Genomic DNA, 22848 nt, shown 5'->3' on the forward strand with positions numbered 1-22848 from the left:
TTGGCCAACCATGCTGTTGTTTACATGCATTCAAAACTTCTCCATCTGATTTTGGTAGATATCCTGTTATCTTACAATTTACCGCTAATTGTAATTTAAAGTATTTTATGTCTTCGAACAATATCAACCACACATTCATTAAAAGGGAGCACTTCTGCTACTGCTGGAAGAAGCCTCCAACAATCCGTTCTACTCTAGTATGGAAGCTGGATGTAATAAATTAATATGAAGAAGGCCAAATAGTGCAGTGCTGTGAGAGCAGTCTGAGAAATACCAGCCATGATGCTAGCGTAATAGAAAGTAGTGGCACATCAAATATTTGAAATTCACCTTCAAAATACCTTTGAAATACACAAAGTCTGCCCCATGTGTGGAGTGGAGAAGACACAGGGGGAATGGAGAAGACACAGGGGCATGCTGCAAGGACTGTGCGGTCTCAGCGGGCCCCAGAGCAAGGCTGGTTATAAATGCGTTTTCTAAGCAGCATTTCTCTTCCTTATATTTAGTCCTAAGGGGGAGATACTCTTGAAATCTGCGGGCCGTGATGAAGAAAGACTACAAACAAACAAAGCGTTTCTCAACTGAGAAACCCCAAGGTCCGGAAGGCAGATATTTACATTTTTAACCTGGCTTGGAAAAAGTTAGTTTCCATCTTCTGGATCTTTCCTCAATCAAGATCCACCTTGGCTGAACCTGAGATTTCCCTCTTTCCACTAAAGGCAGCTGTCCATCGTCCCACACTGGTGCCTATAATCGTCATAACGTCATTAGGTTTGGTGCCCACCCACACACACTCCCTGCTCCTGGGGGGACTCCCTCACCCACTTCTGGGAGATTAAGGTTTCATTTCATGCAACTCTCCCCTCAATAGTTTCTTCCTTCAACAAATCCTACTTTAATAATTTTTAAAAATCTTTATTCTTGGAATTCCATTTCACAGTATCTTCCAGGCCTCAATCTGTTCAGAAATTTCCAAAATACAAACACACGCCTTTCCATCTAATAGACTGGCTATATTTAACCACCTGTATTCGGTTACACTCTGATTCTGGGCGTTTTGCCTTCTCCATATCTGGGTGTTATGGACTGAACTGAGTACCCCTAAAATCCATATGGTGAAGTTTTGACCCCCCAGTACACCTCAGAATCAGACTGTGTTTGGAGATAGGGCCTTTGAAGAGGTAACTGAGGTTTAACGAGGTTGTATGGATGGGCCCTAATCCAATAGGACCTGTGTCCTTACACAAAGAGGAAGAGACACTGGGAATTCCATGCACTCAAGGATGACCACGTCAGGACTCAGCAAGGAGACAGCTGTCTGCAAGCCAAGGAAAGAGGCCTCAAGAGAAATCAACCCTGCTGACACCCTCATCTTACACTTCCAGCCTCCAGAACTGTGAGAAAATACATGCCTGTTGTTGAAGCCACCCAGTCTGTGGTATACTGTTCCATTAGCCCAAACAAATACACCAGGCAACGTAAAGGGTCTTCCATACTCACGCGAAGTGTCTTTGAATATACATTCTCTTCATACATTTTTTTCAGGTTTATTGGGGGAAACCCACCCACCATGTTCGCTACTTATTGTGCTTTGTTTCTTCACCACATCATGGAATGATCCTGTACGGAGCCAGATAGTATGCTGTCTCTGTTTCCAATGGGTGCATAGTCCAGTGCGGGAGACTGACACACACAGCCAAGTAAACCAGGGTATGAATGGCTTTGAGGGTGGAGGGAGGCAGAGTGGTGAAGGTGCTTTGGAAGACTTCAAAAGAGCACCCAGAAGGGACCCCTGGGAAGAGGCAGAAGGGGGCAATCTGAGCTGTCTTAAAAGGAGGAGCAGGCTGGGCATGGTGGCTCACACCTGTAATCCCAGCATTTTGGGCAGCTGAGGTGGGTGAATCACCTGAGCTCAGGAGTTCAAGACCAGCCTGGACAACACGGTGAAACCCTATCTCTACTAAAAATACAAAAACCAGCCAGGTGTGGTGGCGCACTCCTGTAATCCCAGCTACTCGGGAGGCTGAGGCAGGAGAATCACTAGAGCCAGGGAGATGGAGGATGCGGTGAGCCAAGATCATACCACTGCATTCCAGCCTGGGCAACAAGAGCGAAACTCCATCTCAAAAATATAAGAAATAAAACTAAAAAGGAGGAGCAGTATTTAGTTAAGTGAAGAGAAGCCCAGAGGGCAGCCAAGGCCCAGTAAAGGGAATTATACTGAAAAAGGGGAACCAGTGAAAGCAGCCAGAACTCAATTCTTTTGGAGAACACAGGCCATGAGAGAAGGGTTAAATGTACACACGGTAGAACCCTGCCAACTGAGGTGCAGGACTGTTCTGTCTGGGGAGCTACAGAAGCTGCTCTAGTTTACAGTCAAGACACCAGTGACAAATGACTTGCCACCTGTGACCCTAGCAGGATGCAGGGCTGGACAGGACAGAAGGGAGAAACTGAAGGGTAAGGAAAGGTTTCCCGGAGGAGGTGTCTCCACTACCTTTGTGTCTCTGGAGTCCAGCGGAGCACTTGTTGAACTGCAGACATTTCAGCTGATTCTCAAAGCAAGAGGAGGCTCAGAGAGACAGGAGTTAGGGAGAAGAGCATGAGAGGCAGGAAGGAAGCAGATACGGGAAGAGGCCTGATGTATCTAGAAAATGCGACTGGTTGAGGATGAAGTCGAGTCAGGAAGAGTTTTGAAACTCAAGCAGTGGAGGCTGGATGTGCTGCCTCAGATGACGGTCAGTGCTAAGCTGCTTGCGTCCTAAAGTTTACCATTTCCGAAAGAGGGGTTATGATCTGTGGAGTGGGTCTGGGGTGGAGGCATCATGGAATAAGGGCCCTTTGCTCGATATGTCCACTGTCTTTCAACAGAGGTCTGCAGCTGCTGTCACAACCCCCTGCTGTGTTCCTCTCTGTTTTCTTCTCTCAGGTTTGCTCCAAACAACAAATCTACGTCGGCCAGCTCTGTGGTGGACACTGATTTTCTAGCCATCCAGGCAGAAGCTTGAGTTGCCCTGGATGGGACCTCAGTGACTCATTACTGTCACCTGCTTCTAACTCTACCCTCTCAGTTTCCAGCCGGCCGCCCTTCAAGGCTGGCCAGGAAGAGTGTGGTTATGTCCAAAACAGTGCACAGGCTGGGCACGGTGACTCACACCTGCAATCCCAGCACTTTGGGAGGCCAAGGCGGGAGAGTCACCTGAGGTCAGGAGTTTGAGACCAGCCTGGGCAACATGGCGAAACCCCATCTCTACAAAATATAAAAAAATCAGCTGGGTGTGGTGGTGTTTGCCTGTAATCCCAGCTACTCAGGAGGCTGAGGCACAAGAATCACTTGAACCCGGGAGGCAGAGGTTGCAGTGAGCCCAGATCATGCCACTGCACTCCAGCCTGGGTGACGGAGCAAAACTCAGTCTCAAACAAAACCAAAACAGTACATAAGAAAGCACTAAAGACACTTTAATTTTTCTTGGGAGACTTGTTTGTCAAGACTGATAAAGAAATTCTACTTTTGCATTATTTATAAAAAAAGAATTAAAGGATTTGTTAAGAAATTATTAGCGTCATCAAGATTTCAACAGAAAATAGCTAATCTCATCTAACTCAAAGCACCTGTTCACATTCCAAAGATGGTAAGTTAATGACAAGTCATTTTAATTTTTTGTATTCCAAGAGGGTAAACCACATTTATTCACGTTGAATCACCAACACATACAACTTTTCTATTCCAGTAGGAGAGGGAGAGAAAGAAAATAAGTAGATTAATGAACAAATAGATAGATTTGAAAGTGCCAGAGGGTTAGAAATGCTGGGCGGAGAGGTGAAACAGACTAGTGGGCGGCTGGTACAGCCACTGTTTAGTGCACTCAGTAATGGCCCCTCTGAGCGACAGGAACGAGGCAGCCACGTGTGGTCAGGGGAAGAGCATTCCAGAGAGAAGGGTGAGGCAGCCGGTTCTAAGATCCTGAGGACCACACAGGTGGGATAGCATTTGGAAAAAATCTCACAACTGAGTATTGTGACGTCTGCATTAATTAGACCGATCTCTATAACCTTTTAGTTTAATGAGGACTTGTAAGATGAGAGTCAGAGCTATCAACCTAGCATGATGTATTTCATGAGGTGTCCTAAGTTAATGAACCAGTCACTGACATGGCATAGCCCCAGCTAGTGACCTTCTGGTAGAACACAGCCAGCATGAGCTTTATACTAACAGATGTTCTTGAATGTATGAATTTTTGAAAATATTTTGTAATTAGCTCTTCGATGGTCACATATTGACCGTTCTACAATTAGTCCAGTTAGGAAGATTGTACTTGGCATGCGGTTTGGTGCGACCTCTGCTCATTGCAACCTCCGCCTCCCAGGTTCAAGTGATTCTCCAGCCTCAGTCTCCCGAGTATCTGGGACTACAGGCGCGCGCCACCACGCCCAGCTAATGTTTGTATTTTTAGTCAAGATGGGGTTTCACCATGTTGGCCAGGATGATCTCGATCTCTTGACCTTGTGATCTGCCCGCCTCAGCCTCCCAAAGTGCTAGGATCACAGGCATCAGCCACCATGCCCGGCCAATTGTTTTTCAATTATACTCTTCTTGATACTAAAGTCATTTGATATTCCTTGAGTAGATGACAAGTGGAAGAGACAGGAGATGGCTCTGTCATAGGCCTCGGAATATGACTTGGTTACAGACAGTTCATAAGACCAGTGGCTCCTGGGCAGGGAACTGCCAGTGGCTGTCAGCACGTCCTGGTCTCTCTTGCGTCAGTGACTCTACTAAAAACTTATGGAGACCAATTATGCAATTACATATGCTCAAGAGATTCAGAATGTGAGGACAAATGGATAGGACCCCGATTCTATGACAAGCCTAAAAGATGCCTTTAATTCCTTTGTTCAGTTTTAATGGGAGTTTATTATGTGGATGTTTAGCATGTGTATATTTTTTTTATTTGGACAAATATAAGGGGGAGAAGTGCAGCTCGTTACATGGAAATACTGTAGTGGTGAAGTCTGACTTTTAGTGTAACCATCACTCAAAGAGTGTGCCTTATCCCCATTAGGTAATTTCTCATCCTTCGTCCCCCTTCTACCCTCCCAAGTCTCCAATGACTACAATTCCACATGCTAGGTCCATGTGTACACATTATTTATAGTATTTACATTTGTTCTAGTGTTTCTCAGCCAATGGGGATCTCTACTGAAACTCTTCTAGCACAAGTGTGGTTAGGCACATGCATTTAGATAATCTGGCCAGCGTGGTGCCTCACGCCTGTAATCCCACCACTCTGGGAGGCCGAGGTGGACAGATCACCTGAAGTCACGAGTTCGAGACCAGACTGGCCAATATGGTGAAACTCCGTCTCTGCAAAAATACAAAAGTTAGCCAGGCATGACGGTGGGTGCCTGTAATCCCAGCTACTCAGGAGGCTGAGGTGGGAGAATCGCTTGAAAACCTGGAAGGCAGTGATTGCGGTGAGCCGAGATTGTGCCACTGCACTCCAGCCTGGGTGACACAGCAAGACTTCATCTCAAAAAAGAAAAAAAAAAAAAAAGATAATCCAAGAAAGACCTAACAATGCCTTTGAAAGAGCAAAGACGAAACAAAGATTGCCTGTCTATTGCTCAGCCTTGCAAAACTTGACTCACTGCCTTTGTTGGTGAAGTCTCAGTAGTACTGACAAAGGCGCATGGCCCCAGCCGCCCACTGCATGGCTACCCGGCTCCGTGCCGGCTGCCGAGGCTGGGACCTGCAGAGCCCTCACACATTTTTGTCTTTCTACTCGTACTCATTGCTTAGGTCCTAGCTTGAAGGTCGCTAGGTACAGAGATGCCTTTCCTGACCCCTAGACCAGATCAGACCCCTCAACACATTCGCTCTTAGCACCTGTCTTTCTGCACAGCACACACCAGTTATACTTAGGTGTTAGCAGAGTTACTTGGGTCAGGCTTCTCCTCCTGTCCCACCCTATCCCAGACTGTGAACTCCAGGAAGGCAGGGCCATGCCTGCCTCATTTACCTCTGTTCACCCAGAGCCTGACATGGTCCTTCCACAGAGAATAAGTGAACTAAATATTTGCTGACTAAAGAAAGATGGCTGAGCAGGGTGGTGTTCCTATAATCCTAGCACTTTGGGAGTCTCAGATGGAGGGATCATTTGAGGTAGGAGTTGGAGGCTGCAGTGAGCTATGATCGTGCCACTCACTCCAGCATGGGTGACAGAGCAAGACTTTGTCTCTAGAATAATAAACAAATGAATAAATATTTTACACAAAACTGCATAGTGAGTGGGGTGTGGTCTAGCTGGGTATAGTGACCTTAAGCAGCCATGTAAATTCTCAAAGCATGCAGCATGAAGCTCACGACAGAAGCCTTCTGAAGCCTACCTCCTTTATTTTATTTTATTGGAGGAGACAGAGTCTCACTCCATCACCCAGGATGGAATGCAGTGGCATGATCTCTCGGCTCACTACTACCTCCACTTCCCGGGCTCTGGCAATTCTCCAGCCTCAGCATCCTGAGTAGCTGGAATTACAGGCATGTGCCACCATGCCCAGCCAGCTTTTGTATTTTTAGTAGAGACGGGGTTTTGTCATGTTGGCCAGGCTGGTCTCAAATTTCTGACCTCAGGTGATTTGCCCACCTCGGACTCCCAAAGTGTTGGGATTACAGGCGTGAGCCATGGCATCTGGCCTGCCTACTTCCTTTAGTTGACTGGCTGCTGAGACAATCCTCCCTCAACTTCTACTTCATTCATCATTCATTCATTCATTCATTCATTCTTGACTTTCCCCACCCCTTAACCTTGATAGTGGTTTGCACCTTGTACCCTTATTTCACCAATGGTCTCTCCTCCCGGCCTCTTCTGCTCTGAGTTTGGCCTTGTAGCTTGGAGTGCGTGCCCCATACTCAGAAGAATATTCTAGAGCCCCCAGCCCATCCAGGGAACGGCTGTCCCACCTGGCTGGTCCTGGCTTTGTGCAGGGACCCCGAGCAGACAAGACTCGGTGACTTCCCTCTGCAATCAAAGGTCACATCTAAACAAAAGAACCCTTCAGCACATTTTAATAATCACCTATTTCAAAAATCATGCCAGAAAACCATTTAGAATGGTCTGCTAAAGGGTAAGTGAGTGAGTGATATGGCACAGCATGTGGGCATGGGGTGACCCCTGGGTGGGGACAACTGGCTGGCAATGGCATAGCCCAATCTGTGCCACGTGGACAGGGTGGGGTAATCAAAACACACAGAATCAGTGCCTGGGGAAATAAAAGCAATTAAATCATGGCAATTTGTCAGTTGTGGATTTTGACAGCTAACAGTTCTAAAGCCTTCCCTTGTTATTGCACAAATGTACAGTATGTGCTGAAATGGCTTTGTCAATTGACATGCTCTTTTAGAATTAAGATGAGGAAACAGACCAGCTGCCAGACATTCCAGGTAAGCATCCACTGTCCTTGGCTCCTTCTCACTCAGCTCAAATGGCTGCAACCTGAGAATAGAACAAAACCTCTACTCATGGCTATGGTGTAGGCAGCTTTTAAAACATACTTTCTGGACGGGCGCAGTGGCTTACACTTGTCATCCCAGCACTTTGGGAGGCCGAAGCAGGTGGATCATTTGCGGCCAGGAGTTTGAGAGCAGCCTGGCCAACACGGTGAAACTTTTTTTTTTGTATTTTCTAATGAAAACACAAAAATTAGCCACATGTTGGTGGGCACCTGTAATACAAAATTTAGTGTGGTGGTGGGCACGTGTAATCCCAGCTACTCGGGAGGCTGAGGCAGGAGAATTGCTTGAGCGCAGGAGGTGGAAGGTGCAGTGAGCAGAGACTGTGCCACTGCGCTCCAGCCTGCGCGACAGAGCGAGATTCCATGGACAAAACAAACCACACTTTCCATGTGTTCCAGTCCCCTTATTGGACAAAAGCCATTCTTACAATGGATTTTTTTTTTTTAACTTTCTAGCACCTACACATTCATCCTCCACATTTAGTATAGAGGAAAATCAGACACGACGTGACACCAAATGAGAACACTGCAACATGCTCAAAGACAACATTTTTAACAATCTATAAAACCACATTATGTTTGTAATAATTAATAGTGTGCACTAGCCTTAATGTTAAAAAAAGACAAAGAAAGTTTTTCCCCCCAATATTTATAAGGTTTACTAAGGATGGATACCACTGTTCCCAAGGAATGGACAGCAACCATGTTGCTGTCCTGAAATTTAGGTTGTAATTTTGAATAGCTCCCAGGCATCACGCTCAAAATTTAGGAGCTGCCCTCCAGCAAAGACGGTCAGTCAAGGTGTGGAGCATGGTTAGACCTAAAGTTCATGCTTTTATACTTGCAACTGTCTCTCCATAAAAACCAATCACTAATTAAAGTAATTGTAGAAACACTCATTCATTACAATCAAATTGAACAGAGAAACAGAAGCCACAGAAAGAATTTGCAGCCTCCTCAACCCCTTAAGATTTCTTCCCCTGTTTTCATCCAAACACTCTGTCCCTCAGGCTGCCATGCAGTGCTACAATCATAGCTCACTGCAGCCTTGAACTCCTAGGCTCAAGCAATCCTCCTGTCTCAGCCTCTCGAATAGCTGGGACTACAGGTGTGCACCACCACGACTGGCTAATTTTGCTTTGCTTATTGTCAGTCCTCACTGATGGACTGATGGACATTTTGGGGCTCTCCCTGCTATGTACACTGTCAGCAGGAGCTTTCCAGGCAGGACACGGTAAAAAGCATCTTCTGGGTGAGATGTGGGACTAGCTACTGTCCTTCTCAACAGATGAGTTACTCTGGTCAACTGAGGACCCCAAAACCTAAAACTTACAGCAGCTACCAGTGTTTTTTTCTGGTTCCACAAAGCAAGCCTTTTCTAGGAACTCTTGTCTTTTCAAGTTTTTCAACGGTGCTCAAGGAAAACTCTGAGTCATACGCCAGTGCCCCCATCCCTATCCGTGGGCTCCTCCCGACCCTCAGCATCCCTCCAGCCAGAGTCCAAGTCCCTGGTTCATGGCTGCAACCGCATGAGTTTCATGCATTCTTCTCCTTCTTTATTCTCAATGTCTTAGCACATGATGGCTCCCTGCCGCTGAGGTTTTACAAGAGACCCTTGACAAATTTATTTCTGATTGAGACTATTCTGAAAGACACTAAGCATGCTTGCTTTTGAACAATTTTTAACACAAAGAACAGGAAGAATTTAAACACCATGAGCTGTGGAGGGTGAAGAGAGGAATAAAATTGCATTGTTCTGGCCAGACCAAATTCCAGAATGGCTTCTTAGCATCCCTTCGCTGCATCCTGGCTGGGGCCGTGAGCGTTAATTTTATGAAACTTGAATAGGCCACAGTGGTCAAATATTTGCTCAAACATTATTCTGGATGAGCGTGTCTGCTTTTTGGATGAGATTAACATTTAAATCGGTAGACAAAGTATAGCAGATTTAACTTTCCTAATGAGAGTGGGCCTCATTCAAAGATCTGGACAGAACATAAAAGGGTGTCCTCCCCTGCCCCCAAATATGAGGGGACCCCTCCTGCTTGACTGCTTTAAAGCTGGGACACTGGTTTCTTCCTGCCTTTAGACTTGAACTGAAGTAAGCGCTCTTCCCAGGACTCAAGCCCGCTGGCTTTCGACTGAAACTCACACCATCAGTTCTCTGGGGTCTCCAGCTTGCCAACTGCAGATCTCGGGACCCACCATCCTCTGTCACCATTAATTGTTTATATTAATAAATCTCTTTCTGGCTAGGTGCAGTGGCGCATGCCTATAATCCTAGCACTCTGGGAAGCCAAAGCAGGAGGATCGCTTGAAGCCAGGAGTTCAAGACCAGCCTGGGCAACATAGCAAGACCAGCCCCTGCTTCCCTCCACCCGTCTCTTCAAAAAATAAAAATAATCAGCCAGACATGGTGGTGCACACCTGTAGTCCCAGCTCTTCAAGAGACTGAGACAGGAGGATTGTTTGCACCCAGGAGTTCAAGGCTGCAATGAGCTATGATTACACCACTGCATTCCAGCCTGGGTGACAGAGTGAGACCTTGCCTCTTAAAAAAACAAACGCCTGTAATCCCAGCACTTTGGGAGGCGGAGGCAGGTTTGGAACACGAGGTCAGGAGATCAAGACCATCCTGGCCAACATGGTGAAACCCCATCTCTACTAAAAATACAAAAATTAGCTGGGCGTGGTGGTGTGTGCCTGTAGTCCCAGCTACTCAGGAGGCTGAGGCAGGAGAATCGCTTGAACCCAGGAGGCAGAGGTTGCAGTGAGCCGAGATCGGGCCACGTCACTCCAGCCTGGGCAACAGAGTGAGACTCCATCTCAAAAAACAAACTAACTAACTAACAAAAATAATTAAATAAAAATAAAAAACTCTTTCTCCATCTATTTGTCTATCTATATACATCCTATTGGCTGTTTCTTTGGAGAACCATAAAACAGGGACTTTCTGCTTCTAGGGTTCCTTTAACCCCAACTAACGACATCGTTGTAGTATCAGAAGGATAAACTGATCTGGTCTCTAAAATGTAGGAACCTCAGGTGCCTTTTAGTTAAACCCCTCATTTCAAGGTGAGGAAGGTGATGCCTTCAGCTGTGGTGTGGCTCACCCCCCGCCCCCGTCACACAGTTCCATGTGGCACAAGGACATGGCCTCATGCTGTTTCCTGTGAAATGCTCCTTTCCTCAGTAGCTCTGGTCACGATTATAGAAGGGAAAGCAGATGGCAGAAAAAATAATGTGGAAAGAGAACAGGAACGAGAAGTAGAACAGGAGAGATGGCAAAGTCAGGGAAGCAAGAAAGAGAAGGAGTCCCAGGAGCAGTCTGCCCAGAGACCCCGAAACATTTTCCTGCAATGTGGATGGAAATGTACGCATAGAAAACCCACATTTCTTTTTCTTTTTCTTTTTTTCTTTTTTTTTGAGATAGAGTCTCGCTCTGTTGCCCAGACTGGAGTGCAGTGGCTGGATCGTGGCTCACTGCAAGCTCCGCCTCCCACGTTTACACCATTCTCCTGCCTCAGCCTCCCGAGTAGCTGGGACTACAGGCGCCCATCACCACGCCTGGCTAGTTTTTTGTTTTTTTTTTTTTTCAGTAGAGACGGGGTTTCACCGTGTTAGCCAGGATGGTCTCGATCTCCTGACCTCGTGATCTGCCCGTCTCGGCCTCCCAAAGTGCTGGGATTACAGGCTTGAGTCACTGCGCCTGGCCGAAAACGCACATTTCTAAACAATAAGCCTAACGTTCCAATGTCCCCCCAATTTCTGGCAAGCTTTTCTAAAACATGTTAGCCTCAAGTGGACAGATTTGAGATTCAGTAACTTTTTAATAGCTTTACAGGTAACACTGGCATAGGGACAAATACAGTCGGCATCAGGACAAATATTAAATGTATCTTTGATGACAAAAACACTTTGATGCAAAACCAATTAGAAACCTAAGATGTTGTCTAAGTACCAAAGGGGTCCTGGGACATACTTTCAACTAAGTGACTGTTCTTGAGTTGTGGTATTCTGGAAGAAAGTTGTCAGATTTCATTGGCCAGGCACGGTAGCTCACGCCTGTGATCCCAGCACCTTGGGAGGCCGAAGTGCATGGATCAACTGAGGTCAGGAGTTCGAGACCAGCCTGGCCAACATGGTGAAACCCCATCTCTACTAAAAATACCAAAAATTAGCCGGGCGTGGTGGCAGGCACCTGTAACCCCAGTTACTTGGGAGGCTGAGGCAGGAGAATCACTTGAACCCAGTGGCGGAGGTTGCGGTGAGCTGAGATCATATCATTGCACTCCAGCCTGGTCAACAAGAGTGAAACTCCATCTCAAAAAAGAAAAAAAAAATTGTCAAGAGTTTCTTGCATTTGGAAAAACAAAACTACAACAAGAATCCATATGTAGCAACACTTGAAAAACTCACGAAAGTGACCTCAGATAGAGATGCTTTCTTCAGTGCTACCAGAATTGTTGACCTGTCTGATTCCCTTCAGCACATTCTGTTTCTAGTATTCTAGTTTGTGTGTGTGCGTGTGCACGCACGTGCACACGTGTTCATGCGCGCATGTGTTTATGTTATTTGAAAATAACTATAAGCTTTGGTCAATCTGGGTCTTAAAAAATACAGCAGAGCCTGTTCAATGAGTCCAGAATGGACATTCCCATGGTTCTATGAATGACAGTGGCTCTCAGCAGCCACGACCACTACACCTGATCCCTGAGCACAAATAATGAAGTTTTGTGGGCACGGAACTGAGAGTCTCAAGCAAGAACCTGACTTGTTTTTTTTTTTTTTTTTTTTTGAGACGGAGTCTCGCTCTGTCGCCCGGACTGGAGTGCAGTGGCCGGATCTCAGCTCACTGCAAGCTCCGCCTCCCGGGTTCACGCCATTCTCCTGCCTCAGCCTCCCGAGTAGCTGGGACTACAGGCACCTGCTATCTCACCCAGCTAATTTTTTGTATTTTTAGTAGAGATGGGGTTTCACCGTGTTAGCCAGGATGGTCTCGATCTGCTGACCTCGTGATCCGCCCACCTCGGCCTCCCAAAGTGCTGGGATTACAGGCGTGAGCCACTGCGCCAGGCCTATTTTGTTGTTTTTAGAGACAGGGACTCACTGTGTTGCCCAGGCTGGAGTACAGTGGCATGACCACAGCTAATCACAGCCTTGAACTCCTGGGTTCAAGTGATCCTTCTCCCTTAATCCTCATGAGTAGCTGGGATTACAGGCATGAGCTGCCATGCCTGGCTAATTTTTTTAATTTTTATTTTTGTAGAGACCAGCTCTCACAATGTTGCCCAGGCTGCTCTTGAATTCCTGGCCTCAAGTGATCCTCCCACTTCAGCCTCCCAAAGTGCTGGGATTACAGGTGTGAGCCACTGTACCCTGACTTTTGTTTTTAAGCTTCGCCTTTCTTCGTTGTCAGTGTGTTTTTAAAAATATGCCTTTCTGCCTCACATACACTAATATGGCTACAATTTAAAACCAAAACAGCAAAAAGGAAAATAACGAGTGTTGGCAATAAGAATGTAGAGAAAGTGGAACCTCACCCATTGCTGGTGGAAATGTAAAATGAGGCAGCCACGATGAAAAACAGTTTAGCAATTTCTCAAGAAGTGAAACTACAGCATTATGGGATGGCCTAGCAATTTCATTCCTTAGGTATATACCTGTGAGATCTGAAAACACACATTCATACAAACCTCAATGTTCATAGCAGAATTGTTCATAATAGCCCAAAAGTGGAAACAACCCAAATGTCTATCAATTGATGAATGGAAAAACAAAATGTGGTATATTTATATCATCCATATATGGAATATTTTAGCCATAAAAAGAAATGCAGTACTGCTACAAACGACAACATGAGAAACACATTGAAAACATTATGCTAAGGGAAGGAATCAGGCACAAAAGGCCACATATTATATGACCCCATTTATATGAAATATCCAGAACAGGCAAAATTTTTTTTTTTTTTTGAAATGGAGTCTCACTCTGTCACCCAGGCTGGAGTGCAGTGGTGCGATCTCAGCTCACTGCAACCTCCGCCTCCCAGGTTCAAGCCATTCTCCTGTCTCAGCCTCCGGAGTAGCTAGGATTACAGGCGCGCGCTACCACACCTAGCTAATTTTTATATTTTTAGTAGAGACGGGGTTTCACCATGGTGACCAGTCTGGTCTTGAACTCCTGACCTCAGGTGATCTGCCTGCCTTGGCCTCCCAAAGTGCTGAGATTACAGGCGTGAGCCACCGTGCCCCGCCCAGAACAGGCAAATCTTTAGAGAGAATGTAGATTCACGGCTGCCAGATGCTGGGAAGGAAAGAGGAATAGGGACTGCTAGTGAGTTTAGAGGTCGTTTTGGGGGTGACAGGAATGTTCTGAAGTTCTGTAGTGGCGATGGTTGTCCAACTCTGTGAACATACTAAAAACCACTGAGTTGTACAACTTGAAAGGATGAATTTTATGGTATGTGATTTATACCTATTTTTTAAGTGCATTCCTCTCTTTTTTTATAGCCCATTATTTCATCAACAGGAGCAGAAATGTGCCAAATGAAGGCAGATTTTTACACAACCTTAGAAATAGCCTAGTTTTCCCCTGTCTTTGTTTCTTTTCCTTTTTCTTTTTCTTTTCTTTTCTTTGAGACAGGGTCTCACCCTGTCACCCAGGCTGGAGGACAATGGCTCACTGCAACCTCTGCCTCCTGGGTTCGAGTGATTCTCCTGCCTCAGCCTCCCAAGTAGCTAAGATTACAGGTGCCTGCCATCATGCCTGGCTAATTTTTGTATTTCTAGTAGAGATGGGGTTTCATCATGCTGGCCAACCAGGCTGGTCTCAAACTCCTGACCTCAAGCGATCTGCCTGCCTCGGCCTTCCAAAGTGCTGGGATTATAGGCGTGAGCCACCATGCCCAGTCTCGTCTTGGTTACTTGTTCAATCTTTGCCTTTACTCTTCCTATTTTCTGGTGACATACCAAGATGACCTCTCATCAGGGCCATGCCTCCTTTTCCACACACCCTTCCCCTTTTAACACCTCGTGTCTCGCGCACATCCATATCTGTTTAAACAGTCCCCGTCTCTGACACGGGTTCTCCTCTTGAAGAATAAAGTGGAAGAACTCTAAAGCATGGAGCCCTTTGTCAGATGTGGTATTCTTAGACGACCTCAGGGAATAAACCACTTAACACAGGGAGCTGGAGTCATTCTCTTTGGAAATAGCTTTTAGTTCGTTACTTCTGCCAAGATCTTCTATGATGTGACCTCAAATAACTGCTCAATGGCACCTCACTCGCTCATATTATTCCCACCTAAAGAGCTCTTCAAGCTAAGAACTTCACGGAGCTGAAACCTCACTAAACGTGATTTGCTTCAAAATCTACCAGACTTAATTTTAAAAAGAGTGTGTGCCATTAGGGTGATGAAAATGTTCTAAAACTGGATTCAGGTGATGGTTGCACAACTCGGCCAATTTACTGAAAATCTTTCGATTGTACATTCGAAATGAGTGGATTTTACGGTACATAAATTATACTTCTGCTGTGCGTGGTGGCTCACGCCTGTAATCCCAGCTCTTTGGGAGGCCAAGACAGGTGGATTGCCTGAGCCCAGGAATTGGAAGTCAGCCTGGACAACACGGTGAGACCCCATCTCTACTAAAAATTTAAAAATTAGCTGGGCTTGGTGGCGCATGCCTGCAGTCCCAGCTACTTGAGGGCTGAGGTGGAAGGATGGTTTGAGTCCAGGAGTTCGAGGTTGTGGTGAGCTATGATTGCATCACTGCACTCCAGCCTGGGCAACAGAGTGAGACCCTGTCTAAAAATATATACACACTTCAAAAACGTGTTAAAACACAAAAACAAAGGGGAGCAGTGGGTGTAGGCAGAGAGGTGGCCAGATGGGCCTTGTGTGCACATTGTCCCCTCAGTGGAGAGGATGCTGCCGGGTGTGGCCTGGCTCTCCCCGTAAGGACACCCCAGATGCTGGCACTGTTGGCTGAGGCCAGCTCTTAGCTGAATCCCTCACCTTTAGCATATGATAGCTAAAGATCCCTCTCTAGGGGCAGCTCACATCCAGACAATGAGAGGATGGAAACGTCCATCTTCTCTCCTTGTCCCAAAGCAGGAGAAATCCCTGCAGGGCCATCTCGGTTCCGAAATTCTGGGATGGCTGAGGCCTTGCTGAGCCTGCTCTGTGGCCCAATTCCTTCCCCAGCCCTCTCCTGCTTCCCTCCCTTCCCAGCAGATGGGGACTCTCTGCAGAAAACCACCTGCTCCCAAACCTCTGCTTCAGAGGCTGTTTCCAGGGAAACCGACTTAAGACAGAGGCTCGTGACATATTCTCTTTACATTTGTAAATGCTGAACATTTTTCAAAAGAAATAAGAAAACCAAAAAGTTCCCTGAACAGAAGCACCACAAACTCTAAGGAAAACATATCTGATGTTTCACAGCCTGTAGCCAATACAATTTTGTCCATGGTAGAATTTGTGGTCCATGGTAGAAAGAGAGCAAGGCAAGCCAAGACGGTGGCCCTCACTGCCTCTGAATCTCAGGGTCAGGAGCCTGGTTCAGCGTGATCAGTGCCTTCCTGGCTGTCCTGTAAGGACTGTGAGATGTATTTACCCATCTGTGCGGAGGGATTTGTTGAACTTAGGTCTAACCTGGTGGTTCGTAACTGTTCCAAGAGCACGTGGTCTCTGCTAAGCATGAAGAAAGGAATATGGGAAAATCTGAGAGTACCCAGGCTCTCAGAGAGGTAATGAGAAGCCAGAAAGTCTGTACCCACATTTGAATTTAGAATCCATGTGTTTCCTTCATTTAATACACTTGCACCCTCTGCTAGGAAGCCTGGAGGCAGGAGGATAGTAAGATTTTGGTGATTAAATGATTGAAAGTCACAGATATAGGAAAATTTGAGTGCATTCAACATTTTCAGTCTCTTCCATCAAAAGGATGATGTGGAAAATCCCCTTCCTTTCGGCAGTTCAGGAACCACCAATGATCTGAAATTGCCTTGCTTAAGAAAATTCCAAATCTCATTAGAAATTTCAGGTTAGCTCATGAGTATTAACTCCCACTGGCACATGAGGTGAATATTGGTAGTGCACTAAAAAGTTCTTAACCAAAGGGATGTAAGTGACCACTTCTGTTATGCTAGGTTCAACTCAGTACCCAGTACTAGGGAATGTGTTGTCCTATGCAAAAAAAAAAAAACACAAAAAACAAAAAACAAAAAACCAAACCAAAACAAACAAACAAAAAACCAGAGATATCTCCAAAAGAGGCACTGCCTCCCAAAATCTTGAACTGCCTTGGCTCAGCTATTTGTGTCTTGTTCAAACCCTCAGCTTCTCTAGCCTCATTGGTCCATCCTACCACCTTTCTGGTTCCATCTCCCAGTTTCTTTTCTTTTCTTTTCTTTTCTTTTCTTTTCCTTTCTTTTCTTTTCTTTTTTTTCTTTTCTTTCTTTTTGAGATGGATTCTCCTTCTGTTGTCCAGGCTGGAGTGCAGTGGCACGATCTCAGTTCACTGGAATCTCCACCTCCCAGGTTCAAACACTTCTCCTGTCTCAGCCTCCTGAGTAGCTGGGACTACAGGCACTCGCCACCACGCCTGGCTAATTTTTGTATTTTTAGTAGAGATGGAGTTTCACCATGTTGCCCAGACTGGTCTCAAACTCCTACCCTCAGGTGATTCACATGCCTCCACCTCCCAAACTGCTGGGATTACAGGCGTGAGCCACTGTGCCTGGCCCATCTCCCAGTTTCTGGTCTTGACTCTCTCCCTTGATGTGGTACCTCCACGAAACAGTCATTTATTTACAAAACAAGCTCTGTGCATTTCCTTCATGGGGTGGCCTCTGGGTGCCTTTCCACGCAGCCACACCAGGGGATGTCGGGGAGGGCTGCACAAACAGAGGGCAGAGGTGAGGCCCCAGGGAGGAGCTGAGCACAGACAGAAAGATGCACAAAAGGAAGACAGAAATAATATCCCAGATGATGGGATGAAACAGCACACGGGAACTACTCGGTTCCTACCTCAGATACTATTTTTACAAGTTAGGAAATATATTTGACATAAGTAGTACCATCGTCCAACTCATTACTGCTGTAAATCTTTGCCTTTTCAAAAATATTTGTGCAACTGTACAAATTCCACTTGCTTCTCACAGGAAAGCTATCGTTGGTCTCATTTTAAGGATAAGGCAACCAGGTCACAGGAAAGAAAAATGATTCGATGGGTGAGTAGCTGAGCTGTCGTGAACTGAGGCCGGGAGAGCACCATACAATTACGGGTCTTTTAAATTTTCCGATTACAAATAGCACATGCTCAGTACAGAGAATATGGAATGTATACAAAGTACACGAAACTAAAATGTCATCCCCAACTCCACCACCAAAGGGCACCCAGAATTAATATTTTGCCTTTATCCTCTCAATCTTGTTTTCTTTTCTTTTCTTTTTTCTAAGTTATATTGAGATCAAAGTATGTATCTCAGCCGGGTGTGGTAGCTCACTCATGTAATCCCAGCATTTTGGGAGGCCGAGGCGGGTAGATCACGAGGTCAGGAGTTCGAGACCAGCCTGGCCAACATGGTGAAACACCGTCTCTACAGAAAATACAAAATAAAAAATAAAAAATTAGCTGGGTGTGGTGGCATGCGCCTGTAATCCCAGCTACTCCGGAGGCTGAGGCAGGAAAACTGCTTAATCCCTAGAGGCCGAGGTTACAGTGAGCCAAGTCTTGCTCTGTCTCGGCGGCAGGGGGCAGTATCTATCTCATCTCATATTAATCTTTTTTCTTTTTCTGAGACAGGGTTTCTCTCTGTTGCCCAGGCTGGAGTGCAGGGACGCAATCATGGCTCACTGCAATCTCTGCCTTCTGGGCTTACGCGATCCTCCTGCCTCAACCTCCTGAGGAGCTGAGACCACAAGTATACACCGCCACGCCTGGCTAATATTTGTATTTTTTGCAGAAACAAGGTTTCGCCATATTGTCCAACCTGGTCTCAAACTTCTCGGTTCCAGCGATCCACCGCCTTCCAAAGTGCTGGGATTACAGGCGTGAACCACCGCACCCAGCCAAACTTTTCAAGTAATGTTATATTACAAATGTTTCCCAACATTCATAGATATCTCTTAAGGTAATTTTAAAGTTTGCATAATCTTACGTGTGGTTAGAATAATTTATTTTTATTAATTAATTTATTTATTTAGAGACGGCGTCTCACTCTGTTGCCCAGGCTGGAGTGCAGGGGTGCGATCTCGGCTCACTGCAGCCTCTGCTTCCTGGCTTCAAGCGATTCTCCTGCCTCAGCCTCCCGAGTAGCCGGGACTACAGGTGTGAGCCAACACGCCTGGCTAATTTTTTGCATTTTTAGTAGAGATGGGGTTTCACTGTGTTGGCCAGGATGGTCTCGATCTCCTGACCTCGGGATACACCCGCCGCAGCCTCCCAAAGTGCTGGGATTATGGGTGTGAGCCACCGCGCTCGGCCAGAATAATTTATTTTTAATGATATATTCCCTGTGGATATTTGTTATTATAAATAAAAATGAACAGATCAAGTTGGCATAAATATCTTTATTTACATTTTGGATGATGCCATTCCTAGAAAAAGAATTCTAGCACTGGACAAATGACTGATAGGAAAGAGCTTGCGTGCCCTTCACTCCCACCAACAGTCCAACAGAGAATCCATTCGCTTTATTTTAGTCTTCATTTCCGATTAATCTACGAGACTCTCTGCATCTCTTATTCACTAGTTACACAAGGTTAAAATGTCCTCTTACTGACAGAAATTCTTATGAGCTCTTACTATGGTATAAGGATATTAATCCTGGGGTCTATCATAACTTCTGAAATATTTTTCATAGTTCGATATTTATCTTTTAATTATATTTTCCACGCATTGTCACCTACAGAGGCTTTTTATTTTATTGGGTATTTAGATTTGTCCACACATTCCTTCACTGTTTATTTTCTTGAGGAAGGGTCTTTGTTTCAAAGACCTTACAAATATTTCTTCCCAAAGATTTTGTGATTTAATCTTTGATTTTACACTAACTAGTATATTATTTTATTTTACAATTTTATTAACTTATTATACATTTTGTGAATTTATGACTAGTTATTCTTTAATCCATCTAGAATTTACTTTGATGTATGGTATAGTAGTCTCATGTTATACAACTGGAATATGAGTTCAATAGACTCGTGTTTGTTTTAGGTGCTACAGCAGGCATTCTTAAGAGTATTTTATATTTACTTGTGTTTATCTCGTAGCTTATGTCCCCTTTGCCCCAAAGTGACTAGAGACTGTAGAATCTAGGATTTAGTCATATCACAATTATTGATAATTATCAACGATACAAATGAACATTTCCAATACACAATGCCAAGAACAGAAGTGTTAAAGGGATGGGATAGCAGAGCAGTGGGTAGGCTGGTAAGGTCACAGGCAGAAGTAAGAGGCCAGGCCAAGGAAGGTTTCAGCCGGGACCTGGGGAAAGTGCGGTGTGGCTTTGCAAGCTGAGAGGACAGCAGACTCCAAAGCTCGGAGGAAAGAGGGCAGGGGTCTAGGGAATACCAGATAGTCTGTGTCACTGGGCAGTGCAGCCTGAGGTGGTCAGGAAGGCGCCTGACTCAGAACTTCATTCTAATGATGACAGAGACACAGCACTTTGGGCAGAAATATCCCATGTTCAATTTCTGTCTAGGATGATCCTTCTGATGTGAAGCATAGGTTAGGGGAAATAATGGGGGTATGGAAATCGTCAAGAGGCTGCTGCCCCCAGCCAGCAGAAAGAGAGTCAAGGCCAGTCCAGGACAGGAACAACAGGGAGGGAAAGAAAGCGAAGACCCTGAGGAGAGAGAGGTCAGAGGCAGAAGCTGATGGATGGGGGCAAGGGTAGGAGGAAGGCCCAGGGGCAGTGTTAGAGAGGCTGATGTGTGTCTGTCCAGCCCCCGGCCCCTGGGACTCAGGCTACACACCCTCGTGCCCTCCCCTGCAGCTGCTCACACTGAGATTGGTCAAGGGACGCTCACTGTGGGGTCCCTAAGCTAGAATGAATCAACCTTGAAGCAACTCGTGGCCGTGGTCCAGCTCCTCCAAGGGAGCAGAGAAGGAACTAACAGGCAGAGAAGAGAAGACCAGAGATCCAGAGAGTGATGGGGAGAGAGAAACACAAGAGCTGTCTGTCCCTGACACAGATGTTCAGTTCTGCCAGTTCCTGATGGGTTTTCTCTCACTGGCAACCAAAGGAGTCTTGACTAAATTAAATACCACGCTGGCTCTGGCGAGAGAGGCCAGGGAGATGATGGTGCTATTCATCAAGAGAAGCAATACAGGAGCAAGAAAATGTTTTGGAGGAAGAAAAAAAGTTTGGAGGTACATCGTGTCATCATATCCCAGTAAATGCATACAGCAGGCACTTCTACCTAAGCATATGAACTTGATTTTTAAATTCATTTTTCATGTATTCTCTGTTGGGTTTTGTATCAAAATATTTTCCAAAATTGTAAAACACAAATTGTATTTAAGAAGTGCCAGAAAACTTTTAATGATATTATAATTTGTTTTGCACTTCTAGAAATAAATTGCTTTTAAAAAAATTAATAAATTCTCAACATTACTCTTACTAGAACTCGCCGAATAGAATTACCCAGCTGAACACAATTACGATGCTTCTCTAGTCAACAGCCAGAGACCCGCGCCTCTGGGGCAAGGCCACTTGGCGGTACATGTTGCTCTTATGACCACTCCTTGGGGACGCTGAGGGGAAGGTGGTGTCAGGAGACAGGACACATGGGCAGGGCCGTGCCATAAGAGAGAAGAGGAGAAGTTGAGGGGAGGTGAGAGAGGAAGAAAGTGAGTGTGGTCTTCCTCCCTGGGGAAGAAACTCATAGACTGCTTGGAGCAACCATCAGAGGCTCTCTGGAAGTCCTGGCGTTTGGCGCCATGATGGCAATTTCTGGATGAAGAAAGGCCACATTTCAAAACTTGCTGCAGATCTGGCTGTCCCCTGCATGAGCTCCCTCTGCCAGCAGGGCCTTGCAGCCAGTGCCAAGTCTCAACCAGAGGAAGCCACAGTATCCACTGGCTCAGCGCTATGTTCAAATTCCTCCATGTGCCTACAGTGGAATTTCAATCAAAATCAGCTTATCCTTCCCTTTCCTTTGCGATCTGAGTGTGGTGCCAGCCATCTCTCAACCCCACAGCAATGGAATATCTGGAGGGCGAGGAGGGGTTACAGCTTCTTAATTTCTTATTTCTTAAAAAAAAAAAAAGATGCTGACTGTGCCACCCCATAACTCTCTGGGGATTAGAACCTGCCAGGCTGCCAGCTCCACATCTCAGCATGCTGTTCCTTACGTCAAGGTCACGGCAGGACATTCAGCATCGGGTCTGGTACAGAGAGAGGGTTGGTACCACTAGAGGTGAGAGTGACCAGCTTCTTTTGGAGAGTTAGGTTTCTGCCATCACTGCCCCTTGGACACGGCATCGCTGGGCCGGCGTGAAGAGACCGAAGGTTCGCTCCTTCGCTTCTTGCTGCCCGAATTGAAAAAAACATACTTTCCTTTCTTAAACTCACATCTGTAAAATGGTCATAATTATTGCGCTTATCTCTCAGGATCATTATGGGACTGAATAAGACCTATGAAAAGCAGACACGGGGAAAGGACTTGACAAAGGCTAGCCATTATTATTCCTATTCATATCCTGTTATTCTACGGTACTTCGGGCAAGGCAAATGCTTGGAATCACATCTCCATTGCACAGATGGAAACAAGCAAATGTTTACCATTTTAACAAATGCTTACTGACTGTTTATTCTGTGGCAGCGACTCTTCGAGGTGTCAGGAGAGACCTGTCCAAATGCCCAAATCCACCAATAATGAGCTACTTTTTCTGCCCAACTCTGTTCCAAAGAGCAGGCCTGAAAGGCAGCTTGGAAGGATGCAGATAACACAGAAAGAGAAAGCAAATTTGATACAAGTAAGAAAAACTGGGCTAAGGAGAGGATTAAATCTAAGATGAGAAGTAGGGAGAGGTTGGTGCCCAAAGTCAGGCCATGAAGTTCTCCGGACTTGGTGGAAGCGGGTCACAAACACAGTTCTGAGATTTTTCTAGTATCAGAGTCAAAGAGGGATACAGCCAAGTCAAAGAGGTTTGTGTCTAATCTTATTTTTTTGAGATGGAGTCTCGCTCTGTCACCCAGGCTGGAGTGTAGTGGTGTGATCTCGGATCACTGCAACCTCCAGCTCCTGGGTTCAAGTGATTCTCCCGCCTCAGCCTTCCAAGTAGCTGGGATTACAGGCATGCACCAGGCTACTTTTTT

The 22848-nt window shown here is 45.8% G+C and overlaps 1 protein-coding gene across 5 annotated transcripts in view; it reads right to left on the reverse strand.

Annotated features, from left to right (window-relative positions):
* The window catches only part of CAMK1D (calcium/calmodulin dependent protein kinase ID), a 183577-nt gene that overhangs the window by 81038 nt on the left and 79691 nt on the right, over window positions 1-22848 (reverse strand). Inside the window, exon 1 of one of the 5 annotated variants that reach the window (XM_030934919.1) lies at window positions 2498-2633. The exons of the other annotated variants lie outside the window; for them this stretch is intronic. Within the exon in view, the coding sequence (XP_030790779.1) occupies window positions 2498-2544 (47 nt within the window). The 5' untranslated portion in view covers window positions 2545-2633. Of the gene's footprint in view, window positions 1-2497; window positions 2634-22848 lie in introns of those variants that run through there. 5 annotated transcript variants of the gene reach the window in all.

The sequence above is a fragment of the Rhinopithecus roxellana genome, chromosome 1 (assembly GCF_007565055.1).
Source record: "Rhinopithecus roxellana isolate Shanxi Qingling chromosome 1, ASM756505v1, whole genome shotgun sequence".
In the NCBI taxonomy this organism is placed as follows: Eukaryota; Metazoa; Chordata; class Mammalia; order Primates; family Cercopithecidae; genus Rhinopithecus; species Rhinopithecus roxellana.